The sequence below is a fragment of the Phocoena sinus genome, chromosome 16 (genome assembly GCF_008692025.1).
Source record: "Phocoena sinus isolate mPhoSin1 chromosome 16, mPhoSin1.pri, whole genome shotgun sequence".
NCBI classification, from domain to species: Eukaryota; Metazoa; Chordata; class Mammalia; order Artiodactyla; family Phocoenidae; genus Phocoena; species Phocoena sinus.
Window position 1 is genome coordinate 56,672,166 of NC_045778.1, and position 23,254 is coordinate 56,695,419.

General features: G+C 42.0%; 1 protein-coding gene across 3 annotated transcripts in view; it reads right to left on the reverse strand.

Annotated features, from left to right (window-relative positions):
* Positions 1 to 23,254, reverse strand: part of DNMBP (dynamin binding protein) — a 110,970-nt gene that overhangs the window by 23,272 nt on the left and 64,444 nt on the right. For all 3 annotated transcript variants that reach the window (XM_032609029.1, XM_032609027.1, XM_032609028.1), the window contains 2 exons: positions 3,396 to 3,589; positions 2,445 to 2,544 (listed from right to left, as the gene is read on the reverse strand). In XM_032609029.1, the coding sequence (XP_032464920.1) occupies positions 2,445 to 2,544; positions 3,396 to 3,589 (294 nt within the window). The remainder of the gene's footprint in view (positions 1 to 2,444; positions 2,545 to 3,395; positions 3,590 to 23,254) is intronic.

A 23,254-nucleotide genomic window follows, 5' to 3' on the forward strand; every position in this document is an offset into this window, starting at 1 on the left:
TATAGAAGACACTGGGGGGACTTCCCTGGTGGCACAGTGGTTAAAAATCCTCCTGCCGGGCTTCCCTGGTGGCGCAGTGGTTGAGAGTCTGCCTGCTGATGCAGAGGACACGGGTTCGTGCCCCGGTCCGGGAAGATCCCACATGTCGCAGAGTGGCTGGGCCCGTGAGCCATGGCCGTTGAGCCTGCGCGTCCGGAGCCTGTGCTCCGCAATGGGAGAGGCCACAACAGTGAGAGGCCCGCGTACTGCAAAAAAAAAAAAAAAAAAAATCCTCCTGCCAATGCAGGGGACACGGGTTCAAGCCCTGGTCCAGGAAGATCCCACATGCTGGGGAGCAACTAAGCCTGTGCACCACAACTACTGAGCCTGCGCTCTAGAGCCCGCGAGCCACAACTACTGAAGCCCATAAGCCTAGAGCCCGTGCTCTGCAACAAGAGAAGACACTGCAATGAGAAGCACCCCAACGAAGAGTAGCCCCCGCTCGCCACAACTAGAGAAAGCCCGCACACAGCAATGAAGACTCAACGCAGCCAAAAATAAAGATAAATTAAAAAAAAAAAAAGAAGACACTGGCTCCCATCTTGAGCTTCCTCTTCCTCTTGGATCACTCACTTTGAGGAAAGCCAGCTGCCATGTCCTGAGGTCATGAAGATGGTGAAGAGGCTCACATGACAAGGAACAGAGGCTTGATGAGCTGAGTGAGCTTTTGGAACTGGATCACTGATTGAGCCCCAGATGACAGCAGCCCAGGTAACAGCTTGACTCCAACCTCATGAGAGACCCTGAGCCAGAATCACCTAGCTAAGCCACTCCCAGATTGCTGAACCACAGGAAAGTGACCTAACGGGTTTCTAGTTTTAAGGCACTAAATTTTAGTATAGTTTGTTACACAGCAATAGATAACTAACACAATTCCCTTGTTTATAAGAAATAATTGTTTTTCAAACATTTTGACAATGACCCACATGAATAAATTAAAATCATGACTCAGGGCTTCCCTGGTGGCACAGTGGTTGAGAATCTGCCTGCCAATGTGGGGGACACAGGTTCGAGCCATGGTCCAGGAAGATCCCACATGTCACGGAGCAACTAAGCCCGTGTGCCACAACTACAGAGCCTGCGCTCTAGAGCCTGCAAGCCACAACTGCTGAGCCCACATGCCACAGCTAGTGACACTCACGAGCCTAGAGCCTGTGCTCCACAACAAGAGAAGCCACCGCAATGAGAAGCCTCCGCACCGCAACGAAGAGTAGCCCCTGCTCGCAGCAAGTAGAGAAAGCCCGTGTGCAGCAATGAAGACTCAATGCAGCCAAAAATAAAATAAATTAAAAAAAAAAAATTGTGACTCAGTATACATATACAAAAAATTGGAAAAATGTTTCAAAAAACTATAGTTATTATTTACAGTACATTCTGATATTTTCTATTTTATTTTATTGGAAAAATATATATTGGGTGCTAATCTTTTTTAGAGACCATTCAGTAGTTGTTTTTTTTTATTAATAAGACTATAAATAAAGAAAGGCATCCTTTTTTTTTTTGGCCACATGGCTTGTGGGATTCTTAGTTCCCTGACCAGAGATCGAACCCAGGTGCCCTGAAGTGGAAGCTCAGAGTCCTAACCACTGGACTGCCAGGGAATTCCCAAGAAAGGCAACTTTTTTTTTTTTTTTTTTGCGGTACGCGGGCCTCTCACTGTTGTGGCCTCTCCCGTTGCGGAGCACAGGCTCTGGACACACAGGCTCAGTGGCCATGGCTCACGGGCCCAGCCACTCCACAGCATGTGGGATCTTCCCGGACCGGGGCACGAACCCGTGTCCCCTGCATCGGCAGGCGGACTCTCAACAACTGCGCCACCAGGGAAGCCTGAAAGGCAACTTTTTGAAGATCAATTCTCCACGGCATTTCTACATGACTTGGGACAGCTCTTGTCCCAGATTATATTTCCAAGGATGTTTATATAAACAGAAAGCCTTGGAAGATAGAGATAGATTCTCCTTCCTGGACAGACGGCAGGTTTGTTCCTGACCAGAATAACAATGTCTTCTTCCTGTACAAAGTTGGATGAATCTGCCAGAAGCCTGCTATAATACTGCAGTTTATCTAAGTGTGATTGGTTCCTTAGCTGTAAGATAAACCCACTGTGTTACTGGGTTCTAAACTGATCTCATGACCCACTAACAGGCTGCAGCTGTTGGTCTGAAAAACATCATATCATGTGACAACAAAAATTTCTTCTATTGCAAGCATCCTCTGTCACCTCAAGGTATATAAAAGGAGAAGCAGGGGCCAAATAACCTTCGAACTAAGTAATTAACACTTAATTTTCCTAACAAAACTACTCAGTACCAGCTGGGCCCTTCTTCCCCTGCCTCCTACCTATGAAATTAAAAAAACAAACAAACAAAAAAACCTGCTTCTGAAACAATGGCAGGGGCTCATACCTACGGCATCGCTGATTTCCAGATCAGCCAATAATTGCTTTGAGACCTTAATCACCATCTGCATATTTCCAAAAAGTCCCTCAAAATCAATGTTTGGTATCTGAGAAAGGAAAACAAAACAAAGATGCATAGAAACAAAATTAATGGCATATCATTCACATTAGGAACATCTCTTCAAAGGATGATACAAAAGCTGCTCAAGGTTATCTTCACTCACTCTCACGAAGTTTCCAGAATGGGAACATCTAACATCGCCTTTAGTGTCACCATCTGTCCTTGATCCAACTACTTTCTGCTCCCCCCTCCCCTACTACCATAGTAAAATGACCGTAGAACCAATTTCTATAATTGTACTGGGACACAAATTCCACCCAGTACCCAAAATCAGATGGCATCGTCCACTTCCTAGAGAAGTTCTGTGAGTGACTGCACCAGAAGTCCACACTCAAGCTGAGCCCAAGTGGTCAAGTAACAAGCAATAGGATTGTAAATCCCTGGGATACCAATAACGTTTTTTCCCTATTTTCGGCATCTAAGAGAGTGTCTAGCATACACATATTAGTAAGACTTTCTGGAATAAACCTTATACAATCAGGTGCTACAGCCAGGTAACCCACCATCCCCAGACTTCATTATATTATTGCACAGCCTCCCAGTAAAGTGACAATCCCAGACTCACTGGAACTGTTTTCAGGAGCCACAGAAACAGGAAATGTCCTAGGAATTATTGCAGTAGCTTAATAAGTTAATAATGGACTTGATAAGTGACAGGATGGTGAACGCTTAAGTTGATGACAAATGTAAACTGGGGCCCTTGAATTAAGAGCAGCAAACCCAATACATTTTATTTCAAACCCAATAAATCTTTGTGGTGAAAGCTCCCGTACCCTAATGCATCAGGCTTGGAGAACCACGTTCAAGGCAAAGCTAACTTTCTCCCACAGTTCCCACCTGTGCCTGCTGCAGGGGTACCATGATCCGCTCCATACACATTTCCAGATCCCGAATGTAGTCTCTCTCCGTCTGAAGAAGTTCCTCTATCACCTTGGCTCTCTTCTCCAGCATCCTCTGCTCTGGGCTTTCAGTGGACACAGACCCAGAAGGGGCCACTAGTGCTGAAGACTGGGAGGAGAGGAGTGTCATTTCTAGAAAGGAAAAGAGAACTGGTCAGTAGCTCTGGGTGTAAAAGCAGGCCTCTGCAATAGTTTCAGTTGAAAAGAACACATTCTTTGAGAACCAAAGGTCTCGCAATTGTCAATCATCAGGAAACCTGATCCTCAAGTCAGTTCTAATCACGAAGATGAAGAGCTTAGAAAGCCATCCCTGCAGAAAGAACTTCTCCCATCTGCGATACCATTTCTAGAATCTGTCCTAAAAACAAGTAGCTGGCCCATTTTATGAGGACAAATCAGCGTCTACAACCTCCTTGGGAAAGAGGTTGAAAGAGGTGCTGTTCTTAAAAAGAACTGCTTGGTTAAGAATCTGCCAGCCAATGCAGAGGACATGGGTTCGAGCCCTGGTCCAGGAAGATCCCACATGCTGTGGAGCAACTAAGCCCGTGCACCACAACTACTGAGCCTGTGCTCTAAAGCCTGCAAGCCACAACTACTGAGCCCGCGCGCCACAACTACTGAAGCCTGCGCGCTGCAACAAGAGAAGCCACCACAGTGAGAAGCCCGCACACTGCAATGAAGAGTAGCCCCTTGCCACAACTAGAGAAAGCCCGCGTGCAGCAACCAAGACGCAATGCAGCCATAAATAAATAAATAAATAAAAAGAACTGCTTTCACTTAGTTAGGTATAAAACCCGTTTCATGAACTTAGCAGCAGAAATACCAAGCTGGAAGTTACAAATACTGATACAGCACATTAAAAATAATATTATGGGGAACATAATAATGCCAACTAAGGGAAAGACAAAAATTAGGTAGGAATTATCTGTCTGAGATCTGGGTGACTGTAGGGCCCACCTTATTCCAGTTACTGTGGTGGTGGATTAATATTAGCATGTAATAAAATATGTAAAAACTGTTTAGATTCTCCCTATCATAACATTAATGAAGGGGACTTCCTTGGTGGCTCAGTGGTTAAGAATCCACCTGCCAATGCAGGGGACACGGGTTTGAGCCCTGGTCCGAGAAGATCCCACATGCCGCGGAGCAACTAAGCCTATGGGTCACAACTACTGAGCCTGCGCTCTAGAGCCTGCAAGCCACAACTACTGAGCCCACGTGCCTAGAGCCTGTGCTCCCTAACAAGAGAAGCCACCGCAATGAGAAGCCCGCGCACCGCAACAAAGACCCAACGCAGCCAAAAATAAAAAAATAAAATAAATTTATAAAACAACAACAACAACCAAAAAAACATTAATGAAGACTCACAAGCAAGTTTTGCTACTTCAAATGTCCTGGAAGATACAAATGTCCTATAAGTACGAAGTTCTTTAATAGTATTTTCAATAAAAAAAACCTCTATAGAACCATACCACATGATCTAAGAATGAAAACAAATATGTATTTTGTCATTAGCTTTTACAAATACCTGTTACTTAGATACATATGAGGAGAGAACTATTATCTTATGCATGAGATGGCATTTGTTCATTTAAAATGAATGTTAAATGCTAAAATAAACTGAGAAAATTTCAACAGTGAAGCAATCTCTGCTGTTTACTTCAAATTCCTTAAGATCCACTTTAAAAAATGACAAATTTGGTAAGTAAACATACTAGCAAGTCTGAGTTTGATTACAAGAATATTTTTACCCAGATCTAAGAAGCAAAAACACAAGTGTTCAAACTACTTACGGAAAACTAGGCTTTCACAGCAGATTTTAGTCTCCAAAAACCTTCCCCACTGCTCCTTCTCTAAGAATTTAGGAATTCCAATGTTTAAAAAGTGTAACCCAGATTCTGGCTTCTAAAGACTACTCTTCAGTAAAAGGAACCAGAATTCTTCATGTGGAAAGGGCATGGAGCCAACTTGAAGGAGCTCCCACTGGCCAAATCTGTACAATTTGAGTATCAAAATAACTAAGCACAGCAAAGCATTGTAATCCATTGACTAAAGTAAGAATCCACGAGCTCTTATTGATAGTATATAAGTATATAAATAAATGGGGGAGAAGAGAAAGCTCTTTCTTATGGTAGAATGTCAGCTAATAAATATAGAACAATGGAATTAGAAAAATCAGTATTTTGCAATCATCGGAATAAAATTTGGTTCAGGAACAAACCATCAGTGAATGATTCTGGTGTTGGTGGTAGGGTTTTGATGATGATCGGGATATCTACATAGTTTTGAATTAGTTATTAAAAATTATTTATTACAAAAATGAAAAAGTGACTCTAGAGTGGAGAAGTGGGTTACACCATAACCTAGTAATCAAAATTAACACGACCAATTAGGGACAAATAGACATCATGTGCTACCAAATGTCAGGTCTAGAAGTAACACAATAACCCTATATAGAAAGACAGTCGAAGATGCATAATCTGAAATGAATCTTGAGGAAACGTCAGACAAACCTAGGGGTTTGCATCCTTCAAAATGTCATGTCATAAAAGAGGAAGCCTGAGGAGCAATTCCCAATTAAAGGTAACTGAAGGACTTCCCTGGTAGTCCAGTGGTTAAGACTCCAAGCTTTCACTGCAGGGGGTGTGGATTCCATCCCTGGTTGGGGAACTAAGATCCCACGTGCACATGGTGCAGCCAGGAAAAAAAAAAAAAAAAAGGAAGAAAGAAAGAAGGAAGAAAAGATAACTGAAGAGACGACAAATAAATGCAATGTGTGATCCTGAACTGAATCCTGATCTGGGGAAAAAATTGCTACAAAGGACATTAATAGGACAAGCTGATGAAACTGGAATATAGACTATAGATTGGGTGTATGATTAAACCAATTAAAAATTTCCTGAAATGGACAGCTACACGTAGAAGAATGAAATTTGAACATTCTCTAACACCATATACAAAAATAACTCAAAATGGATTAAAGACCTAAATGTAAGACCAGGTATTATAAAACTCTTAGAGGAAAACACAGGCAGAACACTCTTTGACATAAATTGCAGCAAAATATTTTGGATCCATCTCCTAAAGTAAAGGAAATAAAAGCAAAAATAAATGGGACCTAATTAAACTTAAAAGCTTTCTCACAGCAAAGGAAATCACTGACAAAATGAAAAGACAACCTACTGAAAGGAGAAAATATTTGCAAATGATATGACCGATAAGGGATTAATGTCCAACATATATAAACAGTTCATACAACTTAACATCAAAAAAACAAACAACGCAGGACTTCCCTGGTGATGCAGTGGAGAAGACTCTGCACTCCCAATGCAGGGAGCCTGGGTTCGATCCCTGGTCAGGGAACTAGATCCCACATGCATGCCGCAACAAAGAGTTTGCATGCCACAGCTAAGGAGCCTGCTGGTGCAACCAAATAAATTAATAAATATTAAAAAAACGCTATTTCAAAATGGGCAGAAGAACTGAATAGACATTTTTCCAAAGAGGAAATGTAGATGGCATATGAAAAGATGCTTAACATCACTAATTACAGGGAAATGCAAATCAAAACCACAATGAGATATTAACTCATACTTGTCAGAATGGCTATGATCAAAAAGAACACAAATAACAAATGTTGGCAAAGATGTGGAGAAAAGGGAACCCTCCTACACTGTTGGTGGGAATGTAAACTGGTATAGCCACTGTGTAAAACGGTATGGAGGTTTCTCAAAAAACTAAAAACAGAACTACCATATGACCCACCAATTCCACTCCTGGGTATATATCTGAAAAAAAAAAAAAACACTAATTCAAAAAGATATATGCACCCCAGTGCTCATAGCAGCATTATTTACAATAGCCAAGACATGGAAGCAACCTAAGTGTCCATCAACAGATGAATGGATAAAGAAGATGTGGTGTGTATACATATACACACACACAATGGAATACTACTCAGCCATAAAAAAAGAACAAACCTTTGCCATTTGCAGTAACGCTGATAGACTTGGAGGGAATCACGCAAAGTGAAATAAATCAGACAAAGACAAATACTGTATAATATCATTTATATGTGGAATCTTTTTCTTTGGCCACTCCATGCAGCACATGGGAGCTTAGCTCCCTGACGAGGGATTGAACCTGCGCTCCCTACATTGGAATCTCCAAGTCTTAACCACTGGACTGCCAGGGAAGTCCCTTATATGTGGAATCTAAACAATACAACAAACTAGTGAATATAACAAAAAAGAAGCAGACTCACAGATATAGAGAACAAACTAGTGGTTACCAGTGTGGGCGGGGAGGGGCAATAAGAGGGTGGGGGAGTGGGAGGCACAAACTGCTGGGTATAGCATAGGCTCAAGGATGTACTGTACAACACGGAGTATACAGCCAATATTTTCGAATTACTGTAAATAGAAAGTAACCTTTAAAAATTGTATTAAAAATATTTTTTAAATAAAAAAAATTCCTGAAATGGCACATCTATTGTGGTCATGTATGAAAATATCCATATTACACACTGGCACTTACTAAGGGGCATGATATATGCAACCTAGTCTCAAACAGTAAAGAAAAAAAAGTGTGTGTGTGTGTGTGTGTGTGTAGAGAGAGAGGGGGAGAAAGTAAGCGAGAGAGAAAATGAAAACAAAAATATGGCATAATGTTAAATACTGGCAAATGTGAATAAAGGAGGATCTGTGTACCACTGCAATTTTCTATAAATTTGATATTATTCAAAATAAAACTTAAAGACATAATTAGAAAATTTCTCTTTTTTTGGTAGAATGACAAAATTTCAAGCATAACTCTTATTTCATCAGAAATTAAGTAAATTATGATTAAATTAATTGTAGTGTACAAAAAATTGATTTTCAATGGCCTTATTTTAAATTTTCTTCGTGATTTCAAAGCTACAGAATTTCAGTCTCAAATATGGTTTCAGAAGCTGTAAGTTGAGAAGAGAAATTCACCTTAAACACAGGACTAAAAAGCTCTGGAAAGGGAGAACACTCACTGAATTCCTACCACGTGCTAGGCGCTTTACGTGTTATGGCCCTGAACTCATTTAATATTCACATCAAAACTCTAAAGTAGTATTATTATTCCCATTTAACAGATAAGAAAACCTAGCCTTTGAGAGACTGACCAACTTGTCCCAGCCTATGTAGTGAGTAAATGGCAAGTCTGGAATTTGAATCTAAATATATTTAAATCCAAATCCTGTATTTAAATCCACTTAATCCTGCACTATTCTGCCTCTCTAGCCTGGAATCTCAATTTTAAAAGGTCAGGGCCTATTTGCTTCAAATCTTAAAAATTCCCTGGAAACTATTATCTCTCAAGAATCAAAGTTCTATTAATTATAATACTTGAAAGCATAAAATACCAGCAAGCACTCATCAATTAGAAGTCAGCAACTTACAACCTAAGAGACACAATTAGATTTTTATTTATATTTAAGAAGAGAAAAAGAAATGGTAACAATTCTTCTAAAATATCAGCATGCTATTTTTTCCCTGCAGGTGGATTTATAAATTCTGGAACAGACTTTAAAAAACAAAAAGGAAAACAGTTTAGCTCAATCAAAAATCCCTGTGGGGTGTTTTTGCTAAATTGTAGTTTCCTGGGCACCACCCCTGAGATTGATTCAGCAAATCTGGGTGGATCTGCAGTTTTAACAAAATGCTAGGTGCTTCTGAAGATGCAGGTGACCTCCAGGCTCCACACACACATGAATTAATACTCAAGGATTAAATCAAACTAGGAATACCTGGCTTGAAATAGCTGCAAATGTAAAACTGTTTTTCCATTATTCCAAATATACCCTAGGGGGAAAAAAATGATCAACAATTTTACTATCTGGGACACCAAAGTGAGAGAGCGGGCCCCTCACTCACCCTGAAAGCCTTTGAATCGCGCACTCCCCCACTCTTTAACTGGGGGAACCCTGAGAAAGTCCATTTTCACCTCTGGGCCTCAACGTCCTCATACGTACAATGAGGATAATAATACCTGTTTTGCAGAACTGTTGAGCAAATTAAACAAGGTAATTACTCAACACAAGTTAGTTCTCCCACAACGGGCCAGAAAATGCTACCTGTACCAGGTTAAGGTAAAATGCACCGAGGAGAAATGGTTCAGATACCATAAAGTTCCACTTTTCTATAAGAACAATAAAATCTGGGGATGCGGAAGCACATGGAGGAAACTGAGGCCCAGTACCAGCCTAACAATAAAAGTTGCAGACTAGCCCCACTTTCTTCCTAGGGCGGCCCGGGAGGCGTTAGGAGCTGGGGCTGACTGCACAAACTTACTACTGTGATAAAGCAATTAGGGATGGGTTGTTTTTTTTCTTTTGTCCCACCCCATCCCCTCCCCCGCAAAGTCCCCATTCCACTCCTTCTCAAGATATCCTCACCCCCTCAGGTTAGTGCATGGTCCCAGGCTCATACCTCAGTGTTCCTAGGAAGCGATTCAGTTAACCTGCAGCTTCCCACAACTCTACCAACCACATTCCAAAGCAGAGTTAAAGAGAAAAGCCAAAAGCCGCTCACTCTTCCCTTGCCTCTGAAAGCTGGCTCCGTCTTTGCTGGGGAAAATTTTTGAACCCCAGCGAGGTCCCAAGCGGCACTTGAATGAGGCGGCTAACTGTTCTACCTGCTTTTGTGAGGCTCCAGCAACCCTGGGACGTACCTGCAGCGCCAAAATTCTGGTGCAAATGTTCCCACGGGTGGAAGGGCTGGCAGGCAGAGCAGAATCTTCCCAGAGCTCTGGAATGCTCCACAACCCCCTAAAATCCTTTGAATAGGGTAGGCATTTCCCCCAGGCTTTCCCGTATTTACATATGAATCGTCCCGAGTCCTCCAGGCTATCACAACAGGGCCTGTTCTAAAGGACGGAGCTGGAATCCTCCACTTCCTGGACTGAGATGCAGAAGAGCGGGCCCAGCTCTGCTCAGAGTCAATGCCTTTTCCCTATTAGCTTTCCTTTCCTAGTCCTAAAACAGCCACAACTCCACTTCAGGAATTGTTTTTTTTTAATGTATTTATTTTTGGCTGCGTTGGGTCTTTGTTGCTGCGTGCGGGCTTTCTCTAGTGGCAGTGAGCAGGGGCTCACTCTTCCTTGCACGTGGGATCTTCCCAGACCAGGGCTTGAACCCGTGTCCCGTGCATTGGCAGGTGGATTCTTAACCACTGCGCCACCATGGAAGCCCACTTCAGGAGCTTTTAATCACGAGTTTTATCTCTTTTTCCTACCCCTTGCTACATATTGTGTTTTTTTGGGTACTCTTTTCAGGGAAGCAGTCTTATAAGAGGCAAGGATGTAAAGGGGGCAGCATTTGTCTACTTTTCTGCCCTTAGGACCTCTCATTCGGCAGGCAGTCCCTCTCCCTGGCCAGGCACAGGCCTCACTTTCCGCGCCCCCTCCGCGCTCCCCCCCCACACCCCCCACCCCCCGCACCGGGTCTTGGTACTCTAGGTACCTTACCCTAAAGCCATCAGAATGCATATCTTACCAGGCTGGTCCCAGGACAGCAAGAACAGCACAGAGTAATTCACTGGAATTGGGAGCCATGCTCACAGCTCACAAACATTTACATTTTAAAAGAAAGTGAGGAAAAGAAAGTTGCCGAACAACATGTCATTTTTGTTTAAAAAAAGAAGGTGGAAGAAGAGGAGGAGAGAGAAAAAAAGGAGAGAAAACATGCAAAAACCTCTACATATTTCCATATACACACATATAATATGTAAGTGCACAGAAAAAGGTCTGGGAAGAGAATACACTACACTTCTCAGCGAGTTTTGCCTCAGAGAGGGAACTGGGATTTGGGATAGAAGGATCAATGGGGACTTGAGCTGAATCAGTACTTTTTAATCCCACAAGAATCTATTAATGTATTGCCAGTAATTTAAGACAAACTGTCATGCTAGCCAAGATTCATCTCTACTAGTGAAATTTTAAGCAATCTGAGAGAAGAACTTTTGGTAAAGAGCCATCCCACTGCTACTAGGATGGCACCATTGACTCCTGAGGCTTTACTGGATGGTGCCTAACTCCCGGGTTGTTGCCTCCCTCCACCATCGAATGCAACTCTTTTTAACTTTAAATTTTACCACATATTTATATGGTACTTACTCTATGTGTCAAGCATTGTTCAGGCACTTTACAAATACTGGCTTATTTAACCCTCATCACAATCCTACTATCGTCCCCATCTCACTACTGATGAATGAAGAGAAATTCAATAACTGGCCAAGTATGTGGACGATGTGAGCCCACACTGGCTCCAGAGCCTGCAATTGCTACTCTGCCTCTAGTGCTTTTTCCAGGCAGGCAAATCTTGGGAACTGTGACCTGGAAATCTACTTGTGGGTTTTGGTGACCACCTGGTAGCTAATGATAAAATGATGTGATTTTAAAGCACACTTAACCTCTGTATAGCCACAGGTCACCCACCATTAAGACTGTGAACAATTATGTATTTAATCACATATACATATGTTCACATCATTATAGCTGTAAAACCCTACTCAGTATAACGTAAATAATCCCCCAGACAGAATCAAATCTAGCAGTGTCATACACAGTAAATATTCAATAGTATTCCAGACAATTTATGGCAGAAATTATGTGCAAGTGAAGGGATGTTTATCAGTGCATAAAGAAAATTTAGAAACCACCAAAATTTCTCCCAAAAGGGGCCTGTTAAATAAATTGCTGTGTATCTGCATAACAGAATACTATTACAGCCACTGAGATACAGATTTATATTCATTAATACAGAACACTGTCCCATGTGTGTTGTTAAATGGAAAAAGATTACAAAAGAGTTTGTGAGAGAACTGCAATTTTGTTAAAAAGGGAAAAATATTTTCAATGCACATATTTGAAAATGAAAAAGTCTTGGTGACAAAATTCTGATTTTTTTCTTTTCTTTTCAACTTACTGTATTTTCTAGTTTTCCTCTAGTGAACATATAATATTGACATGACAAATAATGAGGTGGAAAAAAGAACATGTGCTATACAACAAGAATACTCTACTACTCAGTCCTCTCTCAATTACCCTGTTAAATCCCTTTCAAATTCTTTCCTCACTTTTTTATAATCTGAGATTTCTTTCCTGACCTAATCCCTTCAAATTGCTGAAGAAAATGGGTAATAAAACACTTGAAATAACAATCTGCTAGTCTAATAAGAAAAGCAAAAAAAACCCCACCTGCTTAGCAATCTGTCTAGAAAACTCTGAGAGGAAGCGATCTTTGTAAATTTGTTCATATTCCCACCAGGCCAAGCAGGGGATCATTAAGTCCTGGTTTTCCATGTGACCACATCACTCCAGCCAGCCCACCTAGCCCCACCACTTCTTTTCCTTCAGCACCTATGTTACTTGTATTTGGAGAAAGTTTATCCTGCTCAATGTTAAACTTTCAGCACTGTGGTCCCTGACTTTTCTGTAGGACTCATAGCAGACTCTTCCCGGATCACCAGACTTCAGGGAAGGATCTATTATATTTTGGTCCTAAATCTCAACAGTAACTGAAAAAACTTTCCCTGTGCCTTTTGCTCAGTGACTGCCTTGCCTATTGTGGCAAGTAGCCTCCATCCAGCACAATCCCTGCTGGCAGGGTTTCCACCTCGGGAAACCCATTTCCCCCTTCTTCTACCAGACCCTGGCCTCTAAAAGAAGAGCAAACAAGAGTCAAGTGCCCAGAGTACAAGAGTCTGCAACTTCTTATGCTGCCAGGATAGCGAAATTAACACTAGATCCTCTGAAACACCATTTTTGAACACTCACCAAATCCTAGAAAGGTGTGCTGTTAGGGTGCTTAAAACTATGAGGTTATTATTATTGTTGAATCTTTAGGCAGCAGAAGTGAAATAACCAAGAAGGCAAAGATAGTTTTTGTAAAATAATAATTAGAAATAAACCATCACTGTTTAATAAGCAAATTTTGATTACAATCAGCCAATAAAACTTTAGATGAAAACTTTATTTTCAGACACACATCTGATGTTTTATTTACCAGGTCTCTTGAAGGAAGGTATTATTGCTCTCATTTTTCAAATGAGAGCAAAAAGCAATGAAATGATTTGCCTGAGACCACGCAGCTAATAACTATTCGAAACTAGCATCTCAAGCCGGTGCTTTCCATCAAATGTCAAGGCCTGTTCTGGGTTGCATGGCTTTTTGATATGAGTGTGGCTGTTTCCTGCGCTGTATTTCCATTTTTGATAATAACATTACAGTGATGTCTCAAATTTTGCTCATGAACAGGACCCTCTGGTTATTTTTCTGTCCTACTCTAGAAAACCAGATTTTCTTCAGCTTCTATTAGTTTACTTTTTTTTTTATTATTAGTTTACTTTTATTCCTTCCACTTGTTCTCACATGTTATGTATCTTTTAGAACTGTGTACAAAACAAAACAAAAACCAGTTGACCTGAGTTATAATCCCGTTCAAAGTTTTAATTACAAAAATATATGAAAATATTGAATAGAGAGCTACCATGCAGACTGCTAGGAGATGGGGCAAAGTACAGAAAGCTGAAAAGCCCTCTAAAGCTTTCTTCCATCTCAGGCAAGTCATTTCATCTGTCTGGTCCTCAGGAATAGCAAAGCAAGTGGGGTGAAACTAGGTGGTCTCAGACATAAATTCATGAAACAAAACAATAATACAAAATAGAATGAACTTAAGCATTACATATTTTGGTTACATTAATTTAAAAGGGTGAACCCAGGGCTTCCCTGGTGGCGCAGTGCTTAAGAATCCGCCTGCCAATGCAGGGGACACGGGTTCGAGCCCTGGTCTGGGAAGATCCCACATGCCGCGGAGCAACTAAGTCCGTGTGCCACGTCTACTGAGCCTGTGCTCTAGAGCCCGCGTGCCCCAACTACTGAAGCCCACGCACCTAGAGCCTGTGCTCCGCAGCAAGAGAAGCCACCGCAATGATAAGCCCGCACACTACAACAAAGAGTAGCCCCCGCTCATCGCAACTAAAGAAAGACCACGCGCAGCAATTAGGACCCAACACAACCAAAAATAAATAAATAAAATTAAAAAAAAAAAAAAAAAAAAAAGGGTGAACCCAGTCTTTCAAAATAAGGATTCTTTCCAAGTGTGATCCAATATTTTTATGGTAAAATCTGATTAAGCCTAGGATATCAGTTAGTACTATCTTATTTTCTAGCTGAAACCTGGGGAAAAAAACAAAACCTCAATATGAGGGAACATAAATTGGGTTTTCCCCGGGACCCCAGTCATTCATGCTGTACAGGCTTCAACGAGCTCTCAGCATCGCAATAGTCACTCTGTTCCCCTATATCTCCCCTGGCTTCCACTTCTAGGGACATATGTGGAGCTGCTTCTAGATCTTGAGAGGGCAGCAGGCTCAGTGAATTAAGGTACTCAGACTACAAGTCAGAAGATCTGGGGGTCTAGCCCTGCCCCCACCTTACCTGAAATGTTACACAGCCTCTCTGGGCTGTTGTTTCCAGGTGTGTATAACAGAGCAGTTGAGCCTCTTTGGTTACTTCCAGGCTCTAAAATCTTATGTACTTTCCTACTCTGTTACTTCACTTACTCCTCTTGGTTTGGTATAACTACACTAGTCTCTAACTAGCTCCACAAGGAGTGTCACTTAGTGTGTCACTTAGTGACTAACCTGGGCAGTTAGTCACTTCCCCTCCCCGAGGTCTGTGCTATTACGGAATATAGCACAACATATTTTAAGTATTTGTTTCCTTATTATTCCATGAACATAACAAGCTCAGCTTGTCTCTGAGCTTTTCTGCTTACCTACTGTCCTTTTAGCCCAGTTAGATGAAGGCTTCTCTAGTCTTTGGATTACTCTTTTCTCTAAACTTTACTTCTTGGGTAACAACACAAAATAATACTATTTATCTTTTGATGTACATGTTCTGTGCCCTCAAATAGAATATTTCACTAGATAACAAATATTCATTGAGTACCTACTGTATGCTATGTAAGGGTCTGGAAACACCACCTTCACTGCCATCATGGAGATTAGAGTCTACTGAACTTTTCTGCATACCTAATCTGTACCTAATTTACAGTAGGTAGCACAGCAACCAGCACTTAAGAGAAGGCACCAATTATTATTATTATTTAGAGTGCCCTACACATTGTTCTGCATGATTGTAATGAAAAACACTATGCAAAGATTTTAAAAAATCATTAAATATCCTAATTTTTGTTTGTCTTAAGTACTTGGCTGCCATACCTATGACACTGGGGTAAATAAGGTTTCAATCTTCCCCTGAGGGGCAGAGGGTAGAGAGCAGAGGAAACTGAATTCCATATCTCCAAATCACTGAGGAAAGGACTAGAGGAATTCTACAATAATTTTTGTCTAAGTATTGCTGTGAGGTCAATGGTAAGTGGAAGCATCTCCATATTTCAGTAGATGCTAAGATGCACACTTTTTCATATTTTAACATTCCAGAAATGGAAATGTCTTTTCCAATCAATAGCATGTTAATTAAAGTCTTCTAGGGACTTCCCTGGTGGTTCAGTGGATAAGACTCCACGCTCCCAATGCAGAGGGCCAGGGTTCGATCCCTGTTTGGGGAACTAGATCCTGCACGCATGCCACAACTAAGAGTCCACATGACGCAACTAAGGGCCCACATGCTGCAAGTAAAAATCCTGCATGCCACAACAAAGATCCCGTGTGCCACAACTAAGAAGCCCACGTGCTGCAACTAAGACCTGGGGCAGCCAAAATTAAAAATTAAATAATTAATTAATTTTTAAAAGGAACTAGTTTTAAAAAAGGCTTCTAATTAGAAGTCTTTCTTTCTTAAATTTTTTTAAAATTTATTTATTTTTATTTAAAAAAATTTTTTTTTTTCATTTTTGGCCATGCCACTCTGCTTGTGGGATCTTAGTTCCCCAACCACGGACCAGGGATTGAACCCGGGCCCTTGGCAGGGAGAGCACTGAGTCCTAACCACTGGACCACTGGGGAATTATCTCTTCTTTCTTTCTAATGCTACATAAATTATTCAGTGTCTTATAATAGATGGTATTTTAGATTCAACGAAATGCAATATATTTCATCTGTTTGCCTCCTCTCAGCTTATGATTTGAAGGGGTTTCTTGACACCATGGAATGAGGTCCGTGATCTAGAATCTAGCCCTGCTCCCTGCTGTGCGGCCATGTACACAAATGTGTATCTTCCCACCAGAAATGACTTGCATTGCACTGTCACACCCCTGTGACTTTGACAGCCTGATGTTTACACAGTTCGGGCACTTTCTGGTTTCTCAGGAAATATCAAATTGGAAAACTCTGTGTTAGGGTGGGAGTGTCAAGTTTCTGAGCTCCCAGCCCAACATTCCTTTGAAGGCTGGGCCTGCCGTTGCACTGCAAGTCAGCTGCTTGAATTCACCCCCCTCCCACTGCCCCCCCTTCAACATCCTCAGGTCCACAGGAATGACAATGCCCTAGAATACTGCCTCTTCCTATCCTACCTCAATTTCTTGCCTTTCCTGGTTATCTTGTTGCTTTTACAGAGACCTGGGATCTTCCCAGAGCAATATTCCATTATCAATGATGAAACATTACATAAAAATAATGTAGGTAACAGCTTGTGGAGAAAGCAGACAGTCTAGCTTACTGAGACTACCACACATGATCCCAGTAGGCAGGACTGCCTTACTTTCTCTAAAGCTTCGATTATCTCCCAACTCTTGACAAAATAGGGCCCTTCATTTATTTCCTTTTGCCTCCACATATTTTCTCATTCCCTCTTCTTTGCTTCCTACCTACTCATCTATCTTCAAACAAGCACTGACATCTGATTTTAAAAAGTAAATACACGAAAACTTTGTTCAACTCTGTGCCCCCCTCAGCCAGTCACACCTCTTTGATGCTTTCTATGCAAGGTCTTGAAAGAGTGGTCTTCATGCCCTCCCTCTATGACCTCCCTCCCCCATCTAAATCCTTTGCAATTAATTCTGTGTCATCACTATATGCCAGTAATATTGCCTTTTTAGTCAGCCGATAACCTCAACAAAACCACGGCATCATGCTTGACTTCCCTGCAGCATCTGAAAGTGTTGGCCATTCTCTCCTACTCTATGCCCTCCGGTTTTCTTCTGCCCTCCCCTAGTGTTCCTGCCATCTCTCCTCCTCCTGTCCCACGCTGTGGGCGTCCCCTAAGCCTAGTTCTCAGATGCTTGTGCTTTCCCCAGTCATTCCCATCCTCAGAGAAGTTATCCACTCACAGTGTCAGTGATCACATCTCAGAGGGTGAATCACCACGTGCAGGTCCAGCTCTGACTCCTTCCTCAGGTTCTGGTCCAAACTCCCATCTGGTTTGTAAGATTTCAATACGCTAGTTCTTCCCCACACCGTGTTCCTCTTTGTCACCACAACTCTGCATCTTTGCTCATAGGCTTTCCCCAGCTGGGAATTTTCTCCTTGCTTCTCTCTTCCTATCTCAACCCCACTACTCCTTTAAGCTTTAGCTCAAATTCAAACATCTTCCTAAAGTCTTTTCCATTAACTCAAGTAAAAACTGAGCTATTCCTCTTCTGATTGTCCATAGCATTAACTGTCTATGCTAGATACTTCTCTACTTTATTTAATTATTCATATTTTTACATTTTGTCTCTTCAACTGATCTATAAACTCCCGTGATGGGGAGGGGTCGGGGGGGAGGTATCCTTCCCTGGATACCCCAATGCTTGGTACAGTGCTAAGTACAAACACTAGTTAATAAACGCCTGTTGAACTGCATTCAAAGGGGATATGGGATCTATGTGCTGGTATAGTATGATTGATGATGATGATGATGATAGCAGCTCATGTTTATTTAGCATTTACTATGTGCCAGGCTGTGTTGCACTATTCTGAATATTTGCCCATCTATAAACTCACCTATTCCTCATAATACTATCATGTACGTACATTATTTGGTTTTGTTGATGAGGAAACTGCAGCATAGAGACAATAAATAATTTATACAAAGTTACACAGGTAGCAGGGCCAAGGTGGGGGAAGGTACCTAATAGTTCTTCTTATTGCAGTTATAAAATTGTATTTGAATCATTTGCTTATATGCTGCTTTCTGTTTAAAACTGTGAGTTCCTGAAGGCAGGCACAAGTCTTACTCATCTTATCCAATGTCTCATTAGGGACACGGCTTGCATTTGGGGCAGAACAGTTCTTCACTGTGTAGGATGGTCCTACACCCTGAAGACATTTAGTGTCCCTGGTCCTTGCCTCATAAATGCAAGTAGTCCCCTGCACCCTGCCATTGTAACAACCAAAAGATATCTCCACCCATTTCCAAATGCTGGGGCTGAGCTCGCCAAGCCTCAGAAAGCCTGCCGCCTCCAGAGACCTCTACATACCAAATCGACACCTCAACAGTCCCTAGAGCTCTGATTTAAGCTAGGTGATTCCCCATCCCAGCCTTCACTACTGCCATTTGGACCACGGATGGATACCTAATCAATGAACGGTTAATTCATATGATGAGGCCTAACTAAAAAACTCAAGCTGAGTCAATTATACTCTCTCCTGGGAATCTGAATTAAGAACTACCAGGCAGGGCTTCCCTGGTGGCGCAGTGGTTGAGAGTCCGCCTGCCAATGCAGGGGACATGGGTTCGCGCCCCGGTCCGGGAAGATCCCACATGCCGCGGAGTGGCTAGGCCCGTGAGCCATGGCCGCTGAGCCTGTGCGTCCGGAGCCTGTGCTCCGCAACGGGAGAGGCCAAAACAGTGAGAGGTCCACGTACCACAAAAAAAAAAAAAAAAAAAAAAAGAACTACCAGGCAGATTAGATAGAACAGAGGCAGAAGCTGCAAGAATGCCCCAGAGAGTGTTGGGACAACTATGGTTATGTGCAATCTAGTAAAGGAGTAGAAAATATAAGTGGAAGGTGTTGGTCTGTGGTTAGAGAAGACCAAGGCAGAGGCTCAGAGAACAGCAAAAACATCTTGAGGAAAGATGGCCTGTGAGAAGAGGGATACAGAGAAAGCGAACAGCTGGTCCATGGGGTACCTGGCGTCAGTCCACTTGTACTACAACAACAGCCTTAGCCCTCCTCAGGGTCTTAAGGTCGTTTCTGTCTAACCAGAACATAGTACAGTGTTTGGTACTCAGTAAATTTGTTAGATAAAGATACGTGAATGGCTCATGTTTGTTAAAACAGAACCAAATTAGAATAAAAGCTGCAAAAAGGGCTCTGAAAACTGTAAAGCATGTAAAGTAAAATGGTACCACTATTACTACTACTGATGATGAAATGCCACAGTTCATTCTGCTGAACTTTTGTTACTGCCCAGTTAATTCCTAGAAGCAGGCCCCTGGTCTCTGGAGGGGCAGAGACCTCTTGGCACCTGCTATACTCATGGCTTGTAAGCAGCCTATGAAATTAAGGATACAAAGCTAATGCCTTGGGGACTTCCCTTGTGGACCGGTGGTTAAGAATCTGCCTTCCAATGCAGGGGATGTGGTTCAATCCCTGGTCAGGGAACTAAGATCCCACATGCTGTGAGGCAACTAAGCCCCAGTGCTCTGGAGCCCACATGCCACAACTAGAGAGAAGCCTGTGTGCCACAATGAAAGATCCCGCATGCCACAATGAAGACCCCGTGTGCCACATGTAAGACCCAATGCAACCAAATAAATAGTAAATAAATATTAAAAGAAAAAAAAGCTAATGTCTTGGATTGACTGGCAGATATTTTATTCCAATAGTCTGAATACAGACTGTAGCTATAGAGATATATTCACATACTCGCAATGAAAAGAAACCTTGACTCTGAGAGTCTTAAAAACTTTGAACTATCTGTGTAACACTGGGAAAAGTGCCTTCAAATCTGTGCAGGTTTTTATCTTGGGAGAAAAACAAAACAAGATTTTCTTGCTCCACTGCAATTACTGTCCAACCTTTTAAGGAACCGCTTTTACAGTAGGCCCTCTGTATCCACAGGCTCTGCATCTGCCGATTCAACCAGCTGCAGAGCGAAAATATTTTTAAAATCCAGAAAGTTCCAAAGCAAAACTTGAATTTGCTACACTGGCAACTGTTTAAACAGCATTTACACTGCATTTACAACCATTTACAGAGTATTAGGTATTATAAGTAATTGAGATGATTTAAAGTATATGGGAGGATGTGCATTAGGTTACCTGCAAATACTATGCCATCTTATCGAAGGGACTTGAGCATCTGTGGATTTTGGTATCTGCAAGGGTGTGAAGGTGGGGGTAGGGTGTTGGTCTTGGAACCAACCCCTCGCAGATACAGATACCAAGAGATGACTATATATCCCTCATCACCACTTCCCTCCTAAAATCCCTGTAATATGCCTTGTGTCTCTGTTGCTCCTATTCCTCACCTCATGTCCCAAATGGTCTTTACTTAGAACACGTCCTCTCATAGCTTTGCCGCATGTAACACAGTTGAACCCACTCCATTCGAAGCCCTTCTCTGGCTCCCATAACACAATACTTTTCTGTTCTTCTACGTTCATTTATTTGAAATGAACCTAAACCTGCACTTCTGGCTTTAACTGTGGTGTTGTAGTAAAAGCACTGGTCTGGGCATCAAGAGACCCAGTTTCTATTCCTGGTCTAAGGATCGACCAGTTACCTTGGCCACACGGTTCAACTTCTCTGAGCTCTGTCTCTTCATTTATAAACTGAGTGAGTTGGATTTAAGTACTTTTTCACACTGTGACTCACATTTTACATTGTGGTTCAGTAGATACATACATACATTTATCTAATCCATGTATGTATGTGTATATACACACACTAAGAGGTATTACATGCTTACTTTTACTACATGAGATGTACTTGAAACTTTCTATTCATTTCTATTTTATTTTTCAAAAAATGCTAGTTGTAACCCACTAAATAGACTTCAAAACCCAATCACGGGTGATTACCCACATGTATAAAATACTAGACTTGTTGAAATGTCACGTTCCTTCTAGTAATAATATAAGAGGATTTTGTGTTGTAGCCTTCCAACCTTGAACCATTAGCCTTAACTCACATCTGAATTCCAGCTTCCTATTTCTCTCTGTAAGAGTTCTTCATTTAGATATCATAATATATCACTTAAATTAACCTAGTTAACATGGAATTTGAAGCACCAGGTCCCCTTCCCATCAAAACTATTTATGTTATTAGCAAGTGTAAAATCCTAGTGTTGACTTTTGGTCTAGTAATGGTAACCTACATTGTACTAACCTCCCTACTGAAAATTATTAGCAACTCTGGACAAGATTTTTTTTTTTTTTTTTTTTTTTTTGTGATACGCGGGCCTCTCACTGTTGTGGCCTCTCCCGTTGCGGAGCACAGGCTCCGCGGCCATGGCTCACCGGCCCAGCCGCTCCACGGCATGTGGGAATCTTCCCGGACTGGGGCACAAACCCGTGTCCCCTGCATCAGCAGGCGGACTCTCAACCACTGCGCCACCAGGGAAGCCCCCTGGACAAGATTTTTTTAAAAAAAATAACTGTGTGAAGACACTAGAAAGCCACCAAAAGCAGCCAGAAACTGGAGGGGATACGACTTGAAACATGGCTGGAAAACTAGGTAAGATCCCTATTTACCTGATACCTCCTCCCCCTACCCCAAGGCAATCCCTAGTCTTTCAGCATGCTGGAGAATAAAGCAAAAACTGAGAGCCAGCAAGTGGTAATCTTACTGGGCTGCAGAGTCAAAAAGGTTCTGGGGCTCTGAAGTGGCTTGATGTTAAGGGAGAAATCCTGCAAAAGAGTATGCTGCAGAGAGGACAGCCCCAAAATCTATGCAGAAATTCCCTTCAAATCCTTGAACTGTACATGCAGTGATGAGACTCCAGGGAACCCAGCAGAAAGCGATAACAGCTGGAGGCTAAAGAGCCCGGCAGATATTCACAACTCTCTGCAGCTGGGAAGACAGTTTGAAATCTGAGTCCCTTCAAATCAGGAAGTTCAATACATATGTCCAGTGTTCCACTTAGAAACCTCTGCAGAGCCGCACCTTAGGAGTAAGGCCCACCTCCCAGGAGCCATACCCTAGGACTAAGGGCAAAACCATAACAAACCTGCCCTAACAAGAATCTAAGCTTGAGGCCTTCACAGGAGAAACTGATAAGAAAGGTGAGGGGAAGGAAAAACCCTGGCAGAACAACTTGGTTTCTAGCCTGGGAGATGGTCAAGGAGCAGGCACTGAACAGCGCTTTGTCTCTCAGATGCAGCAGGTGGAGGGTGGGGAAGAGTGGGGGAGAGGAAGGCACGGGCATTCCACTTGGGTAATTACACCTGCAAACACAGGGTGTGAGGGCAGATGTCTGTCCAGTTGGGGGAGGGGGGTCAGTCTGGATCTCAGCAGGGCGGGGACCATGCAGTGACAGTCGGGGTAGGGGAAGGATTTGTAAGGAGGATGAGAGATGGGTAGATAAAAGATGAAGAAATCATAACTTATGAGCACCTACTATGTCCCAGACATGTGATTAAGTGTTTTATTTATATTATCTCACTATGAGACAGGTATGATCATCTTCAGTTTACAAATAAGAAATCCAAAGCTCAGAGAAGCTAAGTAATTCGTCTAAAGTTACACTATTAGTAAATGGTGGAGCTGAGATGTGCATTCAAGGCAGAAGACCAACTCCAAAGCTTGTTTCCTTTTTGTTATCAACTGCTGTAACTGTAACTTTCAGGAAGGGCAGTGGCACATGTGCTGTAAAACAGCTAGCAAAGAACATTAGAAAACAAAAAGATCTCTGGGACAGACTAAGATTTTGTTACAAGT